Source organism: Etheostoma spectabile, chromosome 8 (genome assembly GCF_008692095.1).
Source record: "Etheostoma spectabile isolate EspeVRDwgs_2016 chromosome 8, UIUC_Espe_1.0, whole genome shotgun sequence".
NCBI lineage: Eukaryota > Metazoa > Chordata > Actinopteri > Perciformes > Percidae > Etheostoma > Etheostoma spectabile.
Genome location: NC_045740.1, coordinates 13668513 through 13691921, shown reverse-complemented (window position 1 = coordinate 13691921; position 23409 = coordinate 13668513). Strand labels below are relative to the sequence as shown.

The 23409-nt window shown below is 39.6% G+C and overlaps 1 protein-coding gene and 1 long non-coding RNA gene across 2 annotated transcripts in view; one reads left to right on the top strand and one right to left on the bottom strand.

The window, feature by feature from the left end:
- Positions 1-9561, top strand: part of snx33 (sorting nexin 33) — a 21794-nt gene extending 12233 nt beyond the window's left edge. Inside the window, exon 2 of the mRNA XM_032524262.1 lies at positions 5709-9561. Within this exon, the coding sequence (XP_032380153.1) occupies positions 5709-5962 (254 nt within the window). The 3' untranslated portion in view covers positions 5963-9561. The remainder of the gene's footprint in view (positions 1-5708) is intronic.
- An 8286-nt stretch (positions 9562-17847) lies between these two features.
- LOC116694531 (uncharacterized) overlaps positions 17848-23409 on the bottom strand; it is an 8359-nt gene continuing 2797 nt past the window's right edge. The window contains exons 3-4 of the long non-coding RNA XR_004333201.1: positions 18102-18110; positions 17848-17857 (exon numbers count right to left, since the gene is read on the bottom strand). This is a non-coding gene — a long non-coding RNA (uncharacterized LOC116694531). The remainder of the gene's footprint in view (positions 17858-18101; positions 18111-23409) is intronic.

Below are 23409 nucleotides of genomic sequence, written 5' to 3'. Positions count from 1 at the left end.
TAGAATTACAGCCACTAGAGCCAGTCCCAAAATGAGCGTCTGTAGCTTTTTTTTTTTGGGGGGGGCTTTAACAACTGCCACTTGGCTTGTTTGAAAGCCATGATGTCTCTCTCTCTCTCTCATGGGTGGACCAAATTCTCTGAGCAGGCAAAGCAGAGAAAGGGGAGGTAACCCTGCCCCTTATGACCTCATAAGGAGCAATAATCCAGATCAGCCCATCTGAGCTTTCATTTTCTCAAAGGTAGAGCAGGATACCCAGGGCTCGGTTTACACCTATTGCCTTTTCTAGCCACTGGGGGACCATAGGCAGGCAAGGACCTTTTAAAATAAAAAAGCAGTAGATATGCACAAAGTAATATTGAGCGTGCAGAGGACGTCACCCACTCACAGGTTGAGCATTTCTGGTAACTAATTCCAGGTGCAGTCTAGAGAGGGTGGGTCTGTTTTGAACGTTCCTCATCCCTGAAGAAATTAAAAAAATATCAAAAGAATTAAAATATTTGTTTCCGTGTCCCATCAGCCACTTCGCCTGAAAGATAAATGGATGAAGGATATTTGAGATGGCTATAAATCGATTGGGAGCACATACCAGCTCATAAACTCGTAATCTGTTTTTTCTGTGTGTCGGATTGGCTGGTGTAAACATAGTACTGTTAGCTTACTCAGCAGTGGGTTTTCTTTCTTACGTTTGTGTACCTTCGAGACTTTTAAGGCTTTCACATGTGTTTCACAAACACTGGCAGATATAGCAGAGTCCTTTTCACCCTCATGCATTCTTAAAGCTGCCTCACTTTTTCTTCTCTTCTCCTCTAAAGCCTCCTTTTCCTCTATTTTCAGGCTTTCAGATCCCATCTCGTGTCTTTTTCCTTCTTTTCTGTGTCAGTATTTACATTTAACTGCCTTGTTATAATAGTCTAAAGGCCCAGTCATTTAATTTATGGAATCACCACAATTAGGAACGTCACTCTTGGGGTCTTTTTTGGTTGTTGCCCTTTTTTTATTTTATTTTTTTGAGAGAGCAACAGAGAACAAACGTCTCATTGGCTCACTGTAGTGCTTGACTCAGACGTCAGCAGCCCCTCTACACACTCACAATCACACACACAGTGTGTGTGTGTGTAATGTAGTGTTTTGTGGTGACAAGCCTCATTTGTCCTCAGTTGAAAAATGTTTCTGTTTACTCGTCTGTCCAATGTGAATAACATCCACTAATCCTACTCAGTCACGTTAGTTCTTCCTGTGTTTGAAGTATTTGAACTAAATTTACTGAATGGTTTCTTTTACAGTACAGAGAGCACAGATGAGTCATTCTGATTAAGCAAATCTGAATACTTCACCAGTATCTGGACATTAAAGCAGTTTAATGGTTTCAGACTTACCATATTTTAGTATTATAATATACCTGGAAGTTTCTGTCACTTTGTTCACCAAACCATAGCACATTATCTTGGATTTGAAAGCACCATGCCATTACCTGCCAAATTGTTTTCCTTTGTATTTTTGCAAGAGAGAATTTGAGCCCATTCCAAAGTCTTTAAGGACAAATGGGTGTTGTGTGTTTAGTGGTTTGCATTGCAGCAGGGAAATCATTTCATACTAGTGGTTGTGCTTTTACATATAAGCCCTACTTCAAGAGGATTGTGAAGCAATACGCAATCAACGTTTATCATAATTGGAGATTGTATTCAACTTAACCTTTAAAGGGAAAGTACAACTTTTGAAGGAGAGTATCTTACTTTTTGGGGGCTTTTAATTGGCAGGATAGCTTAAAGACAGGAAAGGGGGGAGGGAGAGAGAGAGAGAGAGAGAGAGAGGGGATGGCATGACTCAGACATGGGGCGCACACTCTGCTGGGTGAGCTAGAGGTCACCCCAGCATCTTTAATGATGGAGTCATTTCAGTTCATCCCAAATAACAGTTTCCTAATGTCTTAGTTTTAAAACATAATCATCTTTGCAAGAAGAGGTTAAAAGGTTACTTTGTACAACAACTAAACTGTTATATGTTACAAACCGGCGCTATAATACTGCATTGGCCAAGTGGGATTCATGTGAAAAGACCTATTATTATTATTATTATTTTTTTACGATTTTTGTTTTAAGATTAAGAGGAATTTTCAGCCTTTATTTTGATAGGACAGCAGAAGACATGAAAGGGAAGAGAGTAAGGGGAATGACACGCAGCAAATGGCCGCACGTCGGAGTCGAACCTGGGCCCACTGCGTCGAGGAGTAACCGTCTATATATGGGCGGCCGCTCTACCAACTGAGTTACCTGGGTGCCCGAGACCCATTACTCTGATGAATCATAAAGTCATGCTGCACATGGCTTCCTATTCTAAAGAGACCCATTACAGCACAATCTCCATACTACCACCTGTCAGCCAATGTTATGTTATGTTGATTGATTACACACACACATAACAGAAGTCAGCTGATTTATACAAACTAGCCTAAACTAAAGAGTCTCCACTTCAGTTTATTGGTGCTTCCTGTTTAGGATTAAACAGGAAGATTGATTTTATTAGCTGTAACTGGAAACCATGGTTCCAGAGGAGAATTAGTTAAAATTAGACACATTGCTAAAAACCGATGTGTGCTAATGTTTGGATCGTAGAAGAATCTGCAGTTTGTAGAGAACATATCAGCTAGCTTTGCACAAGAGGAGCTCAGCTATAGGAAATTGGGAAATGTCATCATCAACACGAATACATAAATCCAAGCAGCAACACATGCTGTAAACAAATACACATCTTAAGGAGGGACTTCCTTTCTCAATGTTATGTTTGTGTGAAATGGATAGAAGAAAGATGGAGATGTAGAGGAGAAGTGCTGCACTTCCTGAAATCGTCTCGCAGTGACCTCGGGCTGTGGGAATGGGGAATTTAACAGATGCCTGAGTTCACTTCCCCAGAGGGTTGTGGCCATAATTAATCTGGACTATACTCATTCTTTTTCTGTCTGTGTCTCACACACACACACACACACACACACACACACACACACACACACACACACACACACACACACAATCTTCAAATCTTGAAAAAAGTCCTTAATATTTTCTCTTCCCAGGCGTAGGCAGCAGAATGTTTCTAAAATATTTTTGTTCCCCATTGTAGGCTGTCGGGTGACATTACACATTATGAGTGGGATTGTTGCAACAGTGGATTGTATGTGCAGGAAGCTTTTTAATCCAGTGTCCAATTCCACTGTCACTACAGATATCTGAAAGCTCAGATATTTGTTTGTTTTATCATTGTGTCATTATGTGCACGTGTCGATTTTGGCAAAAACTTAAATGTTTCATCATTTTTTTAATTGGTTAATTGATCCATTTTTACCTTCACTTTTGCAAGTCCAAGTTACCTTGATTTAATTAATTATATCATTTGGAACTGCTTTTACAAACTGCTGGAAAGTGTAATAAAAAAGTGATAAAATAATAAATAATTCTGGGCCATATTGTCCCCACTAGTTTTTCCACATACTTTGGTAGGTATAATCATCAAATAGGCATTCTATGTGGTTTTTAAAAGGTTTTAAATTGAACTTGGTGAAATCCGCAGAAACCCCTACAAACTGTTGTCCTTTCCTTTTCTTTCCTCGCTCACTCTTCCCCAAACCCCCACAGAGTATTAATATGTGCCTAGCACAGACCCATGAAGCTGTCACATGGGAAATAGTTCAATTCCTTCCTTGGCCACCACAGCCATAAACATACGGTAGCCAGTCTGGTTGGCCAGATAAACAAATCTGGTGACTTTCCAGACCACTGGCCATGTAGCATATAGCATTTATTAACTCAGTGAAAAGAGACAGAAAGCCTATAGTGGGAAACAGGGATTGGTTTGTAGAATATTGGGTAGAAGAGCACATCAAGCTTCCTTTGGGATGAGATTTTGCATTAGCTGATTCTCTCTCACACCCACCACACACCCCCACACACACACACACACACACACACACACACACACACACACCACACACCACACACCACACACACACACACACCACACACACACACCCACACACACACCCACACACCACACACACCACACACACACACACACACACACACACACACACACCCCACACCACACACCACACACACACCACACACACACACACACACACACACACACACACACACACACACCACACACACTCATGGTAAAACAGAATACATGAATCTAGGTCACTGCCACAGACTGTAGTCCACACGCCTCCTTGCTGCTGGATCAGACTATAAGTGCTGTTCATGCTTTCCCAGACTTCTGCCAAAAATTCCATACAAAATCCAGGGCGGCATGAACTCACAGATACAGTTAATGGATAAAACCTGTACGCTGTAGCGGATACATTAAAGACACTACCACTAGCTTGTCCAAAGTCAAACTAGTCCTGCTAGCTAGCTCGTCCACATGACTAAAATCAATCGTCTTCCTTAAATCGAGCTCAGCTTGGATGAGACTGAGACAGACTCACTAATCTGATGAGAAATGCAGCGTGGCCACATGCCATTAGGCTGCCATGTTCTTTACTTGGATATTGACGTCATGTTCATGTGGTTACAACTTGTCTGCATCACACTGAACCTAGACATTTGGTATGCAATGAAAAAGTAATTGTGTGGTCTGTTCACTGCTCTACCTATAAAGTGTACAGCTTGACAGTAGTTAATTTCTTGGGGAAAAAGTTACAATGTTAGTCTTTACTGCTGAGTGCCATGGAGGAGATGTTGGTACAACATTTCTGTTGTAGTGGTTTTCGTAAAGTTATATAGGTGTTTTCCATATAACTTCAGTAATACAGACTCACAAGCAATACATCATGTTTTTTGACTTTTAATACAACATTTGATATAGGGTAGTTTTTTAAAATTATTTTCAATGACTCTATACATCAGCTTTTCATTGCTGAAATTAGTTGACGGTGACAACAAACTTAATTAATTCTGATGCTCATATTCATTCAGATAATTCTGGTTGTACATGCCCAGTTTATCCACATGTTTTAATATTTCTGAAAGCAAATCAATGGACAGTAGTGTGTTGCCTACAGCATAAACAATTCACTTTTAAAAAAACTATCTGCTTTACCACATACAAGTTTTTTTTGATTGTCCTTTGAAGGTCTGTCACTAGCCTAATGTCTCGCATTGCCAGACCTTCCTTGACAGTGAGGAGGAGGAGGCTCTGGCTAGTCCACACAGCATTCCGGGATGGGAGAAAAACGTGCTCTGGTTTATTGGCATTTCTTTGAACCAATAGCAATTGTCTTGGGCGGTGCTATTGCCGGACGGAGCCATGGTGCCTCTACAAAATAGCCTTGGGAAGGAACTTGTTTGGTGGAACACTCAGAAACAGAAAACTCAGACTGGACAGGTAGTCTAGCTAGCAGTCTGGATTTAACCTGCCGAGATCTGAGGAACAGTTAACCATAGTCTTCATAAATCCATCGAAGTTTAAAATGACAACACAACGAAAGCGGAAGGACGATTGTGATTGGTTTAAAGAAATGCTAATAAACTACAGCACGTTTTTCTCCCATCCGAGAATGCTGTGTGGACTGGCCAGACCCTCCTACGCAGGGCTGTGGAGGAAGGTCCAGCAATGCGAGATTACAGTTTACCAATATTGCCACCGGCATTTTGGGTTTAGAATATTGAAGGGTTTTAAAATAATATCACTTTTTTATCTTTTCCCAGGTGCCTTTGCCAAGGTGAAGGAGAGCCAGCGGATGAGTGACGAGGGAAAGATGGACCAGGACGAGGCAGACGGCATTAGGAAACGCTGCCGGACGGTTGGGTTTGCCCTCCAGGCAGAGATGAGCCATTTCCATCACCAGCGAGAGGTGGACTTCAAAGACATGATGCAGGCCTACCTCACGGAGCAGATAGCCTTTTACCAACGTGTTGTCCAGCAACTGGAGCGCACCCTGCGCATGTACGACTGTCTGTAAAGACAACAAACGGCTGCCCTGTTCGAGATGCCATAAAAACACAGTCGAGAAGGAAAGGATGATCCAAGTGTCGACTCTCTCATCAAGGCATTTGTCTTGGCGTTTGCTTCAGTTTGAAAAGACTCGCAGATGAATGAAGCAATGGTAACTGGAAAGACGTGCAAAGCCAGTCAGTCTTTCACTTTGGATTCCATTTTTTTCAAAACCTACTGTACCTTTTTTATTTCTGAAATACGTATCACATAGGCAATGCCACAGACATAATTTAAGGTATTTGTAACATTAAAATAAGAATATAGGTTTCAGAATCATAGAAAATCTGTAGTTTATTGTTCTGTAATATGAAACGGGTTCTGTTTTGAAATTGTCCCCTTCTCTCTAAAACATCATGCACTTTGCCTTCTCCTGGGACTGATTCAAGTTGCTTCCAATATGAACATTTTAAGAATAAACCCACAATATTTTGGTTTGTCTACCAACATCTGATAAATATTCCAAAGATTCTTTAAAACAGCATTTTAGGATTTTATTGAATTCACTGATTTTTCCTCATCAGACCATGAAAAGATAGTATTTCTGGTGGAACAAGTGCACTGAATACTGAAGTGGAATTTCACCATCATCTTGTTAAGTGCTAATCTTGCTCAGGTGTTCACTGCTTTGAAATTAATATCAGTTTCTCTGGTATCTCTTAGTACAAGTCACCGAATGTCTATCTTAACCTTGCACCATGTGGAAGACCATGTAATTCAGCTTTGTAATGTCATTTTCATGCAGTAAGTGCCTTTTAGGAAGGCATGGAATATTCTTAAATTGACCATTTGTCTGTTGCATGGCTTGTGTCATATAGGGGAAATTATTTCGAATGACATGCAATTAGAACAAGTTTGCACATGTTTTTATACACTAAGGGGTCATAGTGTGGAGGGTGTGTTTATGTGTGGGTGAGCGAGTAAAATGAGTCAACTACTGTGCTGATAAAATTTCCTTTTTTCCACAGTGGAAAACAAAAACAACCGATATATTTTCACGTAGCAGCCAGTTAGTAAATGTAGTGAGATAGTTGAAGTGTATTAACTGGTTGTGTGAGGCGGTACGTCTACATTATTTGTATTAAATCATTTAGCTGACACAAGACCAAATTGTTCCTGTTACTAGAGTTTAGTGTTTAATGTAGTCGGAGTCAAAAAACAGTATGATTTATTGTTCATATCAAGTATTTTAAAACAACATCTAATGCACAAACAGAACCACATTATTTCATTTAGATTACTTCTATACTGTATCCATAATAACTTAAAGAAATTGCTCTGACATTTTTGTAAAAGTGCATATTCACTTTCTTGAGTCAGATGAGGCGACTGATTAGACTGTACAATGTTTGCCCGTTAAATATGATGATACAGCCAGCAGAGACTGGACAGAGGACAAAACTGCTAGTCTTGCTCTGTCCAAAGTTGATCTAATACTCACTACTTTAAAATGTTATATTTCATTTATTTAATCTGTACAAAAAACAACAACAGTAAAACCTTCAATTTGTGGTTTTTACGGGGGTTATGACTCATGGCAATTAGTCCATCACATAACCTCCTCTAAAACCACAACTTGCCATTCTTACATTTGGGTTTTTGTATGGATTAAACAAATGAAACATGACGTGTTAATTGGTGAGCCTTAGGGTGCTGGTAAGCAGATTTAGTGACCTGTGGACAGAGCTAGGCTAGCTGTTTCCAAGCTCAGCTAACAAGCTGCTGGCTAGAGCCTTAACCTTATACTGCAGACATTAAAGGGGCATCAATCTTCTCATAACTGAAAGCGGATAGGCAGATTTTCTAAAATGTGGAACTCTTCCTTTAATAATATTACATATATGTTATTGCTCTTCTTCCAGCTGTGATCACAGTGAAGTGTCACTTTTTTACATTTTGTTTATCACATTTAGTGTGCTAATTTTTCCAAACTGCGGATCTCATAAAAAGGCGTATGTATGACACGCCAAGTCATATGCCGTTATTGGCGTGTTATCAAGACGCATACTCGCTTTTTAGCGTGTTTATCAATCCATTGACTTACATTACCTTGCAATTGCGTGTGAATTTACGCTGTAGCGAGAAGTATGAAAGGGCAAAAATCCTTACAGAGAGGTTGGTTGGGTGGTAGATGGGTAAAACACAGGACTGTCACCCAGGAGACGTTTCATTCGTGTCCCACATGTCACATTTGTTAAACTCAACCATTGGTTTATTTTTTTGTTCCTAAAGCCAAACTCATTCTTCTTTTATTAAATCTAACCGATTCTTTGTTTCTTAAACCCAACCACGTGTCACGTTTCCTAAACTCAACCGTCGCTTTCTTCTTGCAATAACACGCCAAGTGACGTGTATGTTTACGTCCGCTGTATACAGCGTAGACATACACGCGGATAGCTCAAAATGCATATAGATCACATGCCGCTTGGCTTTAGAAAGTGGGCGTGTATGTTTACGCAAAGTCACAATGTCATGTTGCACACTGAATGAGATTTGAGTGATTTAGGATTCGAGTCCCTCTTCACTGCTTGAATTAGTGTTTATTACTAAAGAAGAGTTGTTCCAGTAATATTACTCATCCCGTTTAACTAGCGTCCGTAACCTAAGAGGTAGTCTACGGAATGTTTTTGTGAGCGTGACACGCTTCTCCTCAAGCAATTTCCAGTGTTTATTCATCAGTTGTGAGGCACTGATTCTTTATTTTGATGGAAGAGGGTTTGATTTTTCAGTGGTATGTTTGGTTGTGGATGAAAAGTGAAAGAAAATGTTATTTAGTGACATCTCTGCCTGGTCAAGTTCCAGAATTTGAGGTTTGAGCCTTATTATGGTTCTCCCATAACAAAGAAGTGCTGATTCATTGCAGGTTTCTCAGTAAACAAATGGTCTCCGTGTTTGTACGTGACTCAGATATGAGTGTCTCATCTGCAGTCTTTAACTATTTGCTGTCTAAATGTGGTGTTGTTCATGTGCATTTTTGAACAAACCTGTGCTGGTCATACTTCAACACTTTTTTGTTACATTTCTGTCAGCATTTGCACTCATCACAGTTTCTCCAAGACCAAAGAAGTCAAGACATTTTCTTCTAGGCTACCTTTTTTTTTAACTCTGTTTGGTCAAAGTGAAATTAAATATGCTCTCTGGTTCTGTAATTGTTCTTCTCTGAGGAAAATGTGAAGAAAGCATTTGGAAGAAGTAAAAAGAAAAAAAAGAAACATTCCAGAAACTGTAAGGGACACCAAAGGCAAAGACAGATTTTGGGCAAAAGTTAGACATGCAAGGTGCAAAAGAAAGAGTGAAAAAAAACATTTAAAGACGTGCCTGCTGCCACAATCAGGTTTCATAATGACACTTTCCTCTAATGTTCCAAAGCAGCACAAGTTAAATGCAAGGCATTCCACACAGTTGACGGTTTCTTAACATGGATGTGTGACCGCAACTGTGAGTTGCAGGAACTCAGCGTTTCATATATTTCAGTCTCTGAAATAACAGATGGTGATTTTTAGTAAGTAATTTGTCAACTGATTTAAGGGAAGGGGACCTAAAAATGTTAATAAAAGTAATGATGGTGATTGCCTACTGTCTTTCTCTTCTTTGTAGACTTGTACAGCAACATTGTGAGTTTGTTTCCATGCAGACATTATTTCTAGACAACCAAAGTATTTCATTTACAACAACCTATTTAACTCCTCTCTCAAGTATAAAAAAAACACAAACAAGTTACCGAGGAAGCACTGATGAAAAACCGGGACTCTTAAAAAGAAGCATCCGCTTTGACACACACAAACAGTTTGTCCTGAATATAACAAAAACAAGGATAGCCAGGATAGGAGGGTTATCCAAATTTTAGTGTTCACGTAAACAATCTGACAAAGTGATGTTATACCAAAATAAATGAGACAAAAAAAATGTTCATGCACATCTTGCTCTAAGTATGAGTAGAGCAGAATTCCTCACATCAAATCAAAAGTTTGGGTTGGAGTAGGCAATCTCTAAGGTCTTTTATCAGTATGTCATGTTTTACTGGTTTTTAGCCATGTAACACTGTGGCTGGCATTGGTCTGTCAGGTTCAGACTGAAATATCCCAACATAACATAACTATTGAATGGATTGCCATGACATTATGTACAGACATTCCTGTTCCCCACAGGCTGAAGTCTACTGAGATTTGTGATTTCACTGGCACTGACTTTGCAACTATATCTAGATAACTACTGGGTAGATTGCTGTGAAATGTGCTACGGATATTTAAGAGGATTCTACTAACTTTTGTGAACACCATCGGTGAGTTGCTAGCTTGGCTGTAGACTCCTAGTCTTGTTTCTAATGTATTCTTGTTTTGTTCTTTAAACACATGAGACACCATGTGTGAGGCTGCATCCGCACACACTGCGGCGGCCTATAAACAATCTGACTGAAAACAGTAAAAGTCTACTTGTGCTACATTGGGGGATAAATGGGCCATTTAAGTGACCCTCCCACTCTTGCAACCCTTTGGCGAATCACCAAATAGATTTTGTTGCCCTTAGGTTGCATTCTTGGCGTATTGGTATCTTCAGGCAGCGAAAAGTTATGACCAACAAAAACATGGTCTGAAGTCAGTAACGTAGCATTTCATTGTGATTTTAACAGCACAACAGTAAAAAGTGCCTAGGCTTGTGCACAGCGCGCACACAATGCTTGTTACACACAGGGACATGCGGCAGGACACAAACATGCAAAAGATTAAAAATATTTGTAAAATAGTATCATGATATAATCCGTTTGTATGCTTTCACTTCACAAATGAGCAGATTAGTTTCTTCTCTAGAAAATCTCTCCTTCCTGTTTAGCAAATCTGTCATCATAATAACACGCCTGGCTTTTAAAGGGAATGGGTATGACACTAATTAGTTTATTGCATGTTACGCCCAAAACACAGCTATGATTAATTAAGACACTAAGTACAACCTTTTTGGAACCATGCACCTGGTGCACGGACCCTTTTTCTGCCGTTAAACTGATTTATACACACCCTAAACACACCTGCACCAGGCGCTTTACGCCGTGCGCTTAGATTGTTAAAATAGCCCCCTACATGTTCTTTAGCTGTAAGGATGTGGAGGAAAACCCTCCAAGAAGGAGTCAACACCCATTCTGGTGTTGATGTTAACTGTAGTTATGGTTGTCCTGCTGGGTTAGTTCTTGGAGACAGCTGATGAATGCCAAACTGTAGCCCAGAACAATATGTTAAAGTGAAACCCCGGCTTTTCCCTTTGATGTGTTCCAGATGTTTTGGAAGCAAACATTTCATTTGGACAGCTCAAATCAGCAGCTCTGTTGTTAAATTGTATGAGGTGTTGGCATATATCTTAATTATATTGAGCTCCCTCTTCTGTTTTAACCCTGACAACAGGTGTGTTAACAATACTTTAACTTTATAGTAGGCTTAACAGTTATTCCCTGTCGTGTTGGTACTTTTTTTTTTTAATCACTTTTCCGCCTTTAATGGACAGGACAAGTAGGTGAGAAAGGGTGGGAAGACAAGCAGAAAATTGGTACAGGTTGGACTCAAACCCTGGACGTCTGCGTTGAGGCATAAATCTCTATGTATATGTGCGCCTGCTCTACCAACTGAGCCAACCCAGCCACATTGTGTTAATACTCAGTGATGCTAAAGTATCACAGTTGCTCCACTGTTTGTCAAGAGGAAAGTATTAGTGTATGTTACAGATGCACTTCATGACTTCCAATCTTTTCAACTTAAAAAAGAAAATCCAGATGATGAATTTGAACCCAATCCCTGGGTCTGATGGTAATATTTCAGGCTCTCTCAGGTTTTGGTATGCAACTGGAGCGGCAGGCTGATGTCACCTTCATGATATGTGCCAGGAGGAGAAGTTCACTTAGAAACCCAAAAAGACGGTAGATTGAAAATCTAAAATTTAAGCACAAATTATCACACTAATTAGATTGGTGGAAGTTGATTTAAACAGCATTTCAAGTATTTCTAATTAAGTTTGTCTGCCACACACTTATATGATGTACACCACAGAGTGTTAGTGAAGCAAAAAGGCCTCAATGGCAGTAAAAAGACACCTTGGAAAAAGTCCCAAAACCTTGAGGTATTGCCAAAGTAATGCTAACAGTGCACTTCTCCGCAGCAACCCAATTGGTGTGAGCGAGGAAGTGGGGTAGATGAAAACTGGTCAATTTGTCCTCCTTTCAGGCTTTTTCCATTAGACACAGCTGAAGCCTTGGGTGAGCTAACTACCTCTTTTTGAGAAGGGAACAGTTGTTGAAATGGCTCCAGTGTGGTGCGAAAATTGTATTATAAAAAAAACTCTAAATGTCTGGTCATGCCTGGGTGTCATGTTTCAAGTCAGATGTACATTACTTAACACATTCTTAACTTTTTCTCCATGCTCTAAACGTCTAAAGCAACTCACCTGGCTCGTCTAAAGGGAAAAGTGTGGATTTCTATCTGGTCTGCAGTGCTGCTGCAAGGGCACATGGTAAAGGCGTTATGGCCCAAAGTGCCAGCAGATGTCTATAAAAAAAAAAAAAAAAAAAAACAAGATGCCGAGTGAAGGAAAGAAGCAGTTTCATGTCTGCATTGCCTGGGGAGGAAAAGTGCGCCTCCAGCCTGTCGACAGGATACCTCAGAGGACAAGATGTACCCAGAGTCCTCATTTGTTTTCCTTAATGAAAAATCAGTCTGATCTCCAAAGCACAGCAGCAAATGTGCTCAGGTCCCAGCAGCGCTACAGCTGTCTGTGTCAACGGTTTGAAAAAGTCATGTGTGATTCATGTCTGCAGTCAAACATGTCAAGACTCCAAGTTAAAAACAAAAACACAACAACTCAAACTTCACATTCATTTGTAAGTAAGATTCCCAGAAGTATGTGGTCTGTAGAGCGGGATATTTGAGTTAAGAATTTGTCGTTGCCATCACTTTCATTGAAGGCCAGACAGGATTGTTGTCTCACTCCTGGATTGACATGGACTTGACCTTCCCAGTGCAGAGGATTTCAGCGTCAAGAAGGAAACAAAAGGGAACAGATGGTTGAAACAACACACGTGGGTGTATTTGGTAATCCCTCCTCCACTTGCTTCTGCAGCTTTCTGCTGGGACTAGCATCACAGCAGGGGCAAAAGCCAACATTCAGCCCAGATTTGTGAGTTGGATTGGGAGAGGAATTTTGACACTGCCAGTCTTTGGGAGGGTTGTGACGCCCATTCACTGAATTACCAATATGAGCAATCTTTGGTCATGGAAAAGTCTTATTTTGACTTTTATGATGTATTTTTTCTCATTTTGTATGTTTATGCAGAAACACATGGGGTTATTCAGAATCTTCCTTAATGCAGATGTCCTAACTTTTTTTTTTTTTTAAGCTTGTAACTGTAAAATAAAGAAATATCTACTTGTGACCATTAAACCCAGGTTATGTGGCCTTTTAGTGTGGACATGAGTTGGACAACGGTTTTTCCTTCTCAGATTGATTTATTTGAAAGATTAAACAAAAAAAAGGAAGAAAGAATTTGTGATTAGATAAAAAGTCAGAATAAATCATGATTTTATGCCACTTAAAAGCTTTATTTCCTCCCGCTTTCTTTTAATTTCATCACTCTTTCCTACCGTGGATTTGTTTGAAATAAGAAACGCCTATCTGCTCCCGAAAATGCAAACATTTATTTAGAAACTGTTAGAAACGGACACGTGTGGGGAAGTATGCCTCTTGGCAAATGATTTGTCATGTTTCTTTTAAACATTCATTCTTCATCCTGAATCAAAGCCCTTAGAGAATAATCTGTACCCAGTATAAAGATACAATCAATAAATACAGTAACCCATGTTGCCTAAATCCAGTCAGTGGTTGACACGTCGGCTAATAGTTTAATTAATAGATAAAGGCAACAACAAGAATATGGAAGCAAAGGGGATTAGAAGCTGATGAAAACATGGCCACAGTAGAGCTAAGGTGTGCATCTAAACCATATGGAAATTAATTTTGGAAACATTGATAAAGCATTCAGTTGTTACAGTGTACCCTTAATATCTTCTTTGTTGTTAAAGAGTTAACGAACACAGTTTCATATAAAAACTGCAAAGAATGAGATGAAACAGTTAAAAGAATGAAAAAAGACAAGGCGTCTCCAACCACGCTAGCAGCTCTGCAAGGCTATACTTCGGCCCGACTGTTCTTCAAGCTAAAGGCTAATGTCAGCATGCTAACATCACAACGCCAACATGCTGATTTGCAGCAAGTATAATGTTTACCATGTTCACCTTTGTAATGTAGTGTGTTAGCATGCTAACATTTGCTAATTAGCACGTACCACAAATCTGATACTGTGAAATGTTGACCTGATGATATCGTTAGATGAAAAGTCAGGTGATCTTTAAAATGATCCCAATTCATAGTAAGGACATACATGTTTGTACCAAACTTCAAAGCCAACCCACAGTTGTCGAGACGTACTCAATTACATAAATGTCAAACCTATTGTGGCACTAGAGAAAATTAAAAATTGCGGGATGCGTGGCAAAAACTTTACCTACAAAATGTGTGCTAATAAAAAGGAGAGCCAATGAATTGGTTATGTATTAACAGAGCTTAAAAAAATGTATCTACTACCATAGTAACAAACTGATTGACTGTCAGTGGAAGGGGAATATGCATGTTATGGAATTTTTTCTTTGTATCAAATTCAGTGTCTGTCTCTGTTTTGCTGTCTGCCCTCCTTTACCTCTCTGCGTCATTGCCCTACACCAACACATTGTTGAGGGGGAAGGGTGACCAAGACTTCAGACTGACTAGTTCCAGATGCATCTAATGGCGTTTTTCTACTACATGGTACCTCCTCGCCTCTACTAGCCTTTTTTTTTTTTGTTTTCCATTACAAAAAAAACTCCCTGGTACCTGCTAACACATACTTTTTTTTAGTACCGCCTCAGTCGAGGTTCCAAGCGAGCTGTGGCGATAACAAAAGGTGATGTGAAAACCATCAGTCTACTGATTGGTCATAGAGAATCCTCGCTATTCACTGCGTCGTCATTACTAGCGACAGACGGGGGGGGGCCTGAACAAACCCGTCGTATTTAAGTAGTTTAGCAGCTGTTTTTTTTGCTGTCTCCAGCTTCTTCTGAAACATAATTTGTCTTCTGGCTGTGGCAACAGGCACATGCCGAGAGTCAAAAACGACACACCTTTGACGTTCTGTGTGTGTCGAGTTAGGTCACGGCAGTTTCCTGCTATGACGACCACCTACGCTCGCCTCAGGCATAAGGGTCTGCAATGGAAAAAGGAGGACGGGGCACCGCGGCAGAGTCGAGTCAAGCAGGTACCATGTAATGGAAAAACGCCATTATTGTCCAGACTCATTCGAAAAGGTGCATATTTTAGACAGCCGAAGTGCTTTCTTTTACCTAGTAGGAATTCCAGATTGGAGTTGTAATCAACAAATGGTCAATACATAGCTTGGTAAAGGTGACAGATATGGCACTTTTCATCCTGGTCTGATCTTACAAATATGGCTATTTAGATTAAAACTCTCTAATTCACACACACTCTACCACCCAGTATCCATTTGTTTGTTGTAGATCAAAGCTGCCAACACACTGATGTTAAAGGTCACATCTCCATGGACGCCACTTTTACAAAGAATGTTTGATCGGACGGTCCTTGAGGGCACTTTGGATAAAAGTAGTCATCTCAGGATCATAATCACACTTCTTTTGTTATTCACATCTAGTACAAATTCCCAAAAGACCCCATATTCTGATTTAAAGCCAGGCTGGTCTCTTAACATTTGCCTGGCTATGAGTAAGAACATTCCAGTGGGTTGGACCCAAAACGCTTCCACATTCTTCCGGAAAGTCCCAATAAGATGTATTGCTGTTTTTAGTTTTTTTTAAAGTAGGTCTCCTGACAAGTTAATCAGGCCACAATAGCTTCAACATGGCCGTCATCGCTGGGCAACATCAGTGGTGTCCACATAGGCCAGGGTGTATCATGAAAAATCTATTTTCAGTTTTCTCCGTTAAAAACAAGCAATTTAAATACTGACTCATCAATTTGCCATTAGGATAGTCCAGTCATCATTTTTCAACATGAACAATTCTTTGGCAAAAAGAAAAACCAGAGAGCCAATAAGATGTCAGCCTGATGTACAACCTGGAGCGGCTCCACTGACAATTGATAGGAAACTAATTTAATGGACTTCCCTACCAAATTCATGAGACGGTATCATATTGTACTCGTGCTGATGGTCTTAAACCAAAGATCACTCTCTTTGAGGCAGTATGTTAATGTAACCTCCAGTGCTGGGAAGTAACTAAGTACATTTACTCATGTATACTGCACTTAAGTACAAGCAAAAAAGGCAGAGCGTAGGGTGTCTGCAGATACAGACACACTTCTAGTGGGTCATAAGTGCTGATTGAGATTGATTACTTTTATATTAGTCTATACCATACTTTTATATATATAAAATATTAATATTAATGGTCTATGGCTTACACATAGTTTTATGAAATCCTGTTTTGTTCTCTTTGGCACCACCTATGTTGATAAGTGGTAATTGCAGGTGTGCTTTTTTATCTCACTTTCACTTCTTTTTAGAAGTTTCGTCTGTAGTAATCAGTCTTTTCTTTTTGTTTGCCCAGAGTAATCGTTTACTCGCAAAAACACTGTATGGCTTCATAAAAGCACAAAAGACATTATCATAATACTGTAAATCCACGGGCTTTCATTTGTGCACCATAGGCTCAATCACTATTGTGTTCTCTTATTCGGCAAGACAGGGACTTAACATTTCTTTAAATTAAAATCTTAAATATTATTACTTTAAGATTACCTTTGAATGCAAGACTTAGTTTACTTACTTTTACAGATTATTTTCTACTCTGCAATATTTCTTAATATTCTTTAAGTAATAAAGTCTGAATCATTTTTTTCTCCCACTTGTGACACATACACGAGTGCAATACGCAAAAAACTCCATTAACTGGTTTCTGACTATGAAAGACAATAGTTACAATCATTACCTCATTTGCCTCAGAGCTGTCACAATAGAGTTCATTTCAACTGCTGAGAACAAACTGTATACACACACACTGAAATCCCTGTGCTTTTGTTTGCTCTTACACAATGTGTAGCTGGGAGGAAAACATGAAACATTAATCCTGGTACTTTAAAAGATGTCTAATTGTGCTGTGAATGTATACGTGTCCGTTTAGCTTTAAAATGATAAAATCTTTCCCTTGCCACAGGCCCGGGCAGGTTAGTCTAGTGAATAGTTTCTCTGCTGAGCGTTTTCAGGACGTCACATGGCCAAGTCTTGTTTGTGCAGAAGTGAAGAGATTGTGAAATCCAAAGATTGTTAGATAGCAAGCGAGTCAGACACAAAGTAGCTGTGGAAATTGCAGGGGCTGCTGGGAAAATAAAGAGAACAGCAAAGGCTTAGATCAGACAAATACAAGGCCTGTAAACTATTAGGACACAACACGCTGTTGTTACATCCGGACCACAGTCTCTAATTGAGTAAGACAAAAGTACTGCTACGTCATCACATGGAAACTGCAGTGGTGGCTTATTCTAATCTGAGCAGTTCTGTATCTTTATAAAGCTTTCATCAATGTCACTTCACCTATGTCACTACATTCCCATTCCAGACACATTTGTTTGCTGTGTTTGAAAAGGAATCTTTGCAACAATGTCTTCATTTGTGAAATTCACATGTTTACAACCTGAGAATACCAGTGGCAACAGTAAAGTATTGATAGTATTTTTCCAGTATTCCATGCCAATTAAAAATATCTAAAGCTGGAATTTTAGTGGTGACACTTAGTCTTACAAGTTATATTATAGTAGACTCTCACTATGAACACCAGTTCAAAGAATATAGAATGGGCACTGTTTTGTTTCTTAGGTCTTGAGCCCAATTTGGACTCTGAGAAGTGCACAGACTAGGACCTGACTTAATCCTTGGGTTTTCCTCTGGTCATATTTAACCCATTTTTAATTTCAGATACAGTATTGTTTTTCTTTTTCAACCAAATTAACGAATAACTTCTGATGATGCATGCAGGTATATCCATACAACGTTCTATGCAGGAAAAAACTAGTTAATACTTCCATTGAAGCATTTTAAAAAACAAACATTGAATGGTTTATCTGACTAAACTCTGACATAAACCAATCTGTGATTCAGTTACATCCTCTGATCTTAACTATTAGTCAAAATAATTACAAATTTCTGCTTTTTTTGAACTAAAAAATTTGGTGTACTGTTGTTTAATTAGTTTTGTTGCCCATTAATAAAGAAAGTGTTGAAAAACTACTAAGCGGTATGTAGGGTATCATTTTGCAGATTACCAGTGTGAATATTGCTGTTTTTTCCCCCCTTCTAGAGTTGATTTGTGATGGTTCATGTAGTAAAAGGTTTTCAGCAAATACAAAAACAAGAATATGTTTGACATTTTACACATTTACATAACATTTTTGTGACTGCTGGCAACAGAAAAGATTCAGACTTGTAAAAATGTCAGCTCACATCCTGTAACCTGCAAGCTTCTGAGCAGCTGCCAGAGGTTGCTCATCTAATGAGCTGTTGAAGTGTTTCAGGATCCAGTACGACTGCCAACCAGAGTTTAAAGTGATATTCCATCCAAAATTTGTGTTTTTTTATATAAAATAGTCAAATCCCTAGGCTTGAGCGGCAGCTGTAACCCTGGTTGATCATGTATGTGTAGCCTGATGAACTTAGATCCACACAGGACACAATAACTTCTTTGGGTTTGTTCATTTTGGAAATATTGACAGTTCCTTGCAATTCGACAGAAAAGCCAAGACAAAAATAATTAAAATAAAATAATCCAAAACATACGGCAGTGGGCTTGTGACATAATTATACCATAAATATACCTTCACAATAAACTCTGGTTGATTCTTAAGTGTACAGTTTGACTTAGAAAACATTTAAATTTCACAGAATACTGACTCTGAAAAACGAGCTTCACCAGGGAGCACACAACTTCACACACATGTCCGGCTGTCTTGCTTAAACACTGGCGTCAGCCGCTACACACGAATCCATCGACATTCATCCAAAGTCAATCTCATCTGTAACATAACATCCAGTTAAAGGTGCAATATGTAATACTGACAGCTAGTGTTTAAAATAGTTACGGCAGTACAAATTCAAAATACTGGAGAGATTTGTCTCCCACACCCCCTCCTCCCCAGACTTGAAGTTCACGTTGGTTGCCAGGCTGAGACCGCAGCATCCAACAAAGTTGCTAGATGCTTCTTTCACAAAGCCAGACATTACACCACAGCACGGCGGAGTAGCTAACAATAGATGCTGGCTATATTGACATATTTATTGTCATAAAAGCCCATGCTCACGTGGAGCTCTGTATCCAACTGACAGACACACTTTTTCAACTTAGAATTATAGCAGGAACCGCTAAAACCCCCGCAACCTTGCCGTCCTTTTCCACCCAACCCAAATACACACTTCATTAGCTTAGAATTACGGCAACAATCGCTACACACACTGCAAACTCATGGCCCTCCCTTTCTGATTTACAGCCCCCCCACTCTTGGCTTGAAATAAAACACGCTGTCCGTTATGAACAGCCGTGGCCCGCTTGCCTGGTCCTCCGGTAACGTTAGCAGTTAGCAGGGTTAGCATGGCAGCGTTAGCCAGGACAAGTGGGGATCACTTTACTGGCTGTGTCTCAGCTGTTTTTCCGAGTAACCAACTCGGGTGCTCTAGCAATATAATTCAATGTGAGTAGCTACACAAATGTTGAAATGACATCAAATGCCAGTCCGTAGTAGCTGTGATAAATTAGCCTACCTGTTCAGGAGAAAATTAGCTAACTAGGCATCCTTTTGGGCTCTAAGCTGTCTCCATCTTTCAAATACATCTCCAATATTTACCCGGGGTTTGATACGTCTCTGGTCACGCAACTGTAAGAAACATGTCTGTTTTTTTTAGGTCGGGTAGAATCTATCTCGCTTGATCCCGGACGTTACAGCTGTAACGCGCTGGGTTTATGTTTTTACAGGTATATCTAGCAACCCTGCATGCCCGCCAAAGTGGGCAGTTGACAACAACACACAGGCCAAAACACAAACATAAATTCCGTCACGGAACAGAAATATCAATAGGAGAAAACACTTAGCTTGTTTCGTATATATCTGACGACGCATTGGGGTCATTTTTGGATTTATTACAGGAAATATATTACATATTGGACCTTTAAAAGAAGAACACAGATACAGTATAATTTTAACCTTTTGTACATACATGTTTTAACCAGTTATGCAATATTTACCTATTTATTTCACACAATGTACTCCGGCATTCTCCACCGTGCTGCTTCCCTGAGCGGCCCGAAAGAAAAAGGGCGACCAAGAGCCACCACACAACTCTTGGCGCGTGACACCGCCACATAGTGGCTGAAATGACAAACTAAAAATGGATCCTATAACAGCCAACAAACAAACATATGCAAATTTCTTCAATTTTTAGAAAACCAAATACATGCTAAAACAAACCAGAAATAAATGTGATGGGGGTGTTTCTACAAATTTACCATCTGGCTACATAGGAAAAAAATGATTGCTAAAAAACAGTGAAAAAATGATAAAGAGCAAAATGAAAATATGAGACAAAGGATGAGGGAGGATGATGCAAGTTACCTCATGCAAAGATGAAAATATACTTTAGGGAGTGACTATCATTCATTTTGACTGCAGATGAGGGGTCATTTCACTGTTGAAACTGAGCCAAGTGGATATCTTTAAACTATAATGATATTGTGCATTTTAAAAGCGGCCCTTTGCTGCATGTCATTCCACATCTCTCTCCCCTTTCACTCCTTCAGCTGTCCTGTGTAATAAAGGCCTAAAATGCCCAAATATTATCTTTAAAAAAGTATCCTTTAACTTGTAATGTTTTTATTATGTAATAAATATGCTTTAGTGTACAGTTTACCAATTAAAGTCAAGATGTAAAAGTCACAGTGCTTAAAAGATCATTTCTATATGTTTTAGTGGCAACTGAGAAACAAATAAGCACAATAAAAACCACCCAAACTGTGAAAAAATCTGGAAGAAATTAAAGCATTCTGTTTAAAATAGACCTCAATAAAACGCAACGAGCCATAAAGCGATTGGAGTTTCGGGCCGTTTTTACTTCTATACCAATTGAGTTACAGAGAATTTAGTAAAACAGACGCGCCCTCATAGCCTCAAAAGTCATTAGTGACTCATTAACAGTGAATTGGTAACCACCTATTAATAATACGAAAGAGCACCGGTTAACCAGCAGAGCTCTCATTCATCCACCAACTGAAACAAGAACCACTTGTGTCCGTCATAGAAGCAGGTAAAGCACTTTTCACCACGAATGATTGTGACGTCACACATGATTGACAGTTTTCTTCTACACTTACAAATAAACACAAACCCTTAGTTCACTTAAAGCGTAACTCTTGCCAAAATGCAACCTCGGTTCTTTTTGTAAATGTACCTGAGTCAAACTTTTAGTTCAAAAGCATGAGGAGGATGGAAGCGCCACTTGTAAGATTGACCGTATTTTCTGTTTTTGGTCAAATGACTTTTTGAACGGGAGAACTATGATAGCATCAAAAACACTATTTTTAAAACACTAAGAAGGCTCGACGCAACATGAAACTTTGCTTGAAGTATCACCAGGGGCCTTCACACAAGAACTCAAGCATTGAGAACATTGTTTGTGTTCAAAGAGTTTACTAAAAAGAAATGTTTTGAACAACTCAGCTTAGCTGTTGGCTTTTGGCTGAAAATTCTTCTACCCTAGCCACTAAAATCAGTTTCTCAATAAATCCAAAGAAAGGTTTAGGCCATAAAGTTGCTGACTCATTTTGAAAATTAAACATGTTTCTTTAAAAGTTGTTAGTGATGTTTGCGGTTTTGAAGAGGCAATAAGGGACATTATTACTTAAAAATTCCCCACGGTTAGCCAATCCGGTATCAGATCGAGCTCAAACGATTCTCAGAGGATGTTTCCCACATATAAATATCATAATGAAAACTGAGTTTTTTTCCAGGCTGAGTGAGGCTATAAACAGCACTGTTATATCATCACATTGAAAGGAATAGTTCAACATGCTAAAGTCCCCGTCAACCTTTCCCCTCTGGCTCTGCAGCCAGGCTGTAGAAGATTCCTCTGTGGTCAACAACCATTTCCTCAGATCTCAGCCTGCATTCCTGAGACCTGTCCAACCCCTGTAAACAACATTCCTGCTTTGGGAAACAAAAGCCACAACCCCCCCCCTCCACCCCCATTATCTCACTGTCCGATCAAAAAGAATCCTCTCGGCCAACACTTTTTCTTTTCTCTTTTACACTAGTGAGTGATGCTCGTTCTCTCTCTCTCTCCTGGTATTCTCAACTGTTCATTGTTAGACTGAGCTTGACTGTAGACAACATTTAACACTTTTAAATCCTCTTTGTTTTTAACACGGCGAAACTACCATCAGCCCCGTCAGTGTCCCCTAGCCACGTAAAAGCTTCTCTCTGTTGTGATGTGATATATTTATTACATCACATTATATCTATACACTATATTTGGGGGTGGCAGTAGCTCAGTCCATAGGGAGTTGGGTTGGGAACCGGAGGGTCAATGGTTAAAATCCCGTATGGACCCAAATGGCTGGAGGAGATGCCAGTTCACCTCCTGGGCAATGCCAGGTGCCCTTGGCAAGGCACCGTACCCCCCGACCGCTAGGGCGCTGGTTCAGCTGGCAGCCCACTCACTCTGAATTCTCCATGTATAGTGCATGTATAGGTCCTGAGCATGTGTGTGTATTTCAGGCCTGTGTGTGAGTACTAACAAAAAGTGTGTACACAGAGTGCAGTACAGTAATTTCCCCATTGGGGACTAATAAACAAATTATCTTATTATCTTATTATCACAACACAATAGAGAGAAACTTAAAGGGTCAATTCCTATATTTCTCAACCTGTGTTTATATCTTGTCCAGTTATGGGACTATTACCCGTGACATTTTACTCATTACTTTGGTGATAACAGCACGGTGTGAATCGTGGATTTTTACCAATTCTAACACAAACCATCTTGGTACTTACTATCTAGCACGCACAAATGCAAATAAAAAAGAGAGCCACAACCTGTGTGTGTTGAAGCTGAAAACAACGTGAATTTTAGACGCAGCGCGAATGCATTTAAAGTCAATGAAAAGACGTGAGTGGATGTTGACAGATACAAATAGGTAGTCTAGATAAACGACATGAACGTTAATTTCCTGGATAATTGCAGACACATACGGCTAAGTACCAAGTGTCTGAAGTCTTTCTGAGCCCCCATATGCATACATTCTGCACGTCCACAATTCCGCACAAACTGTGCTTGTG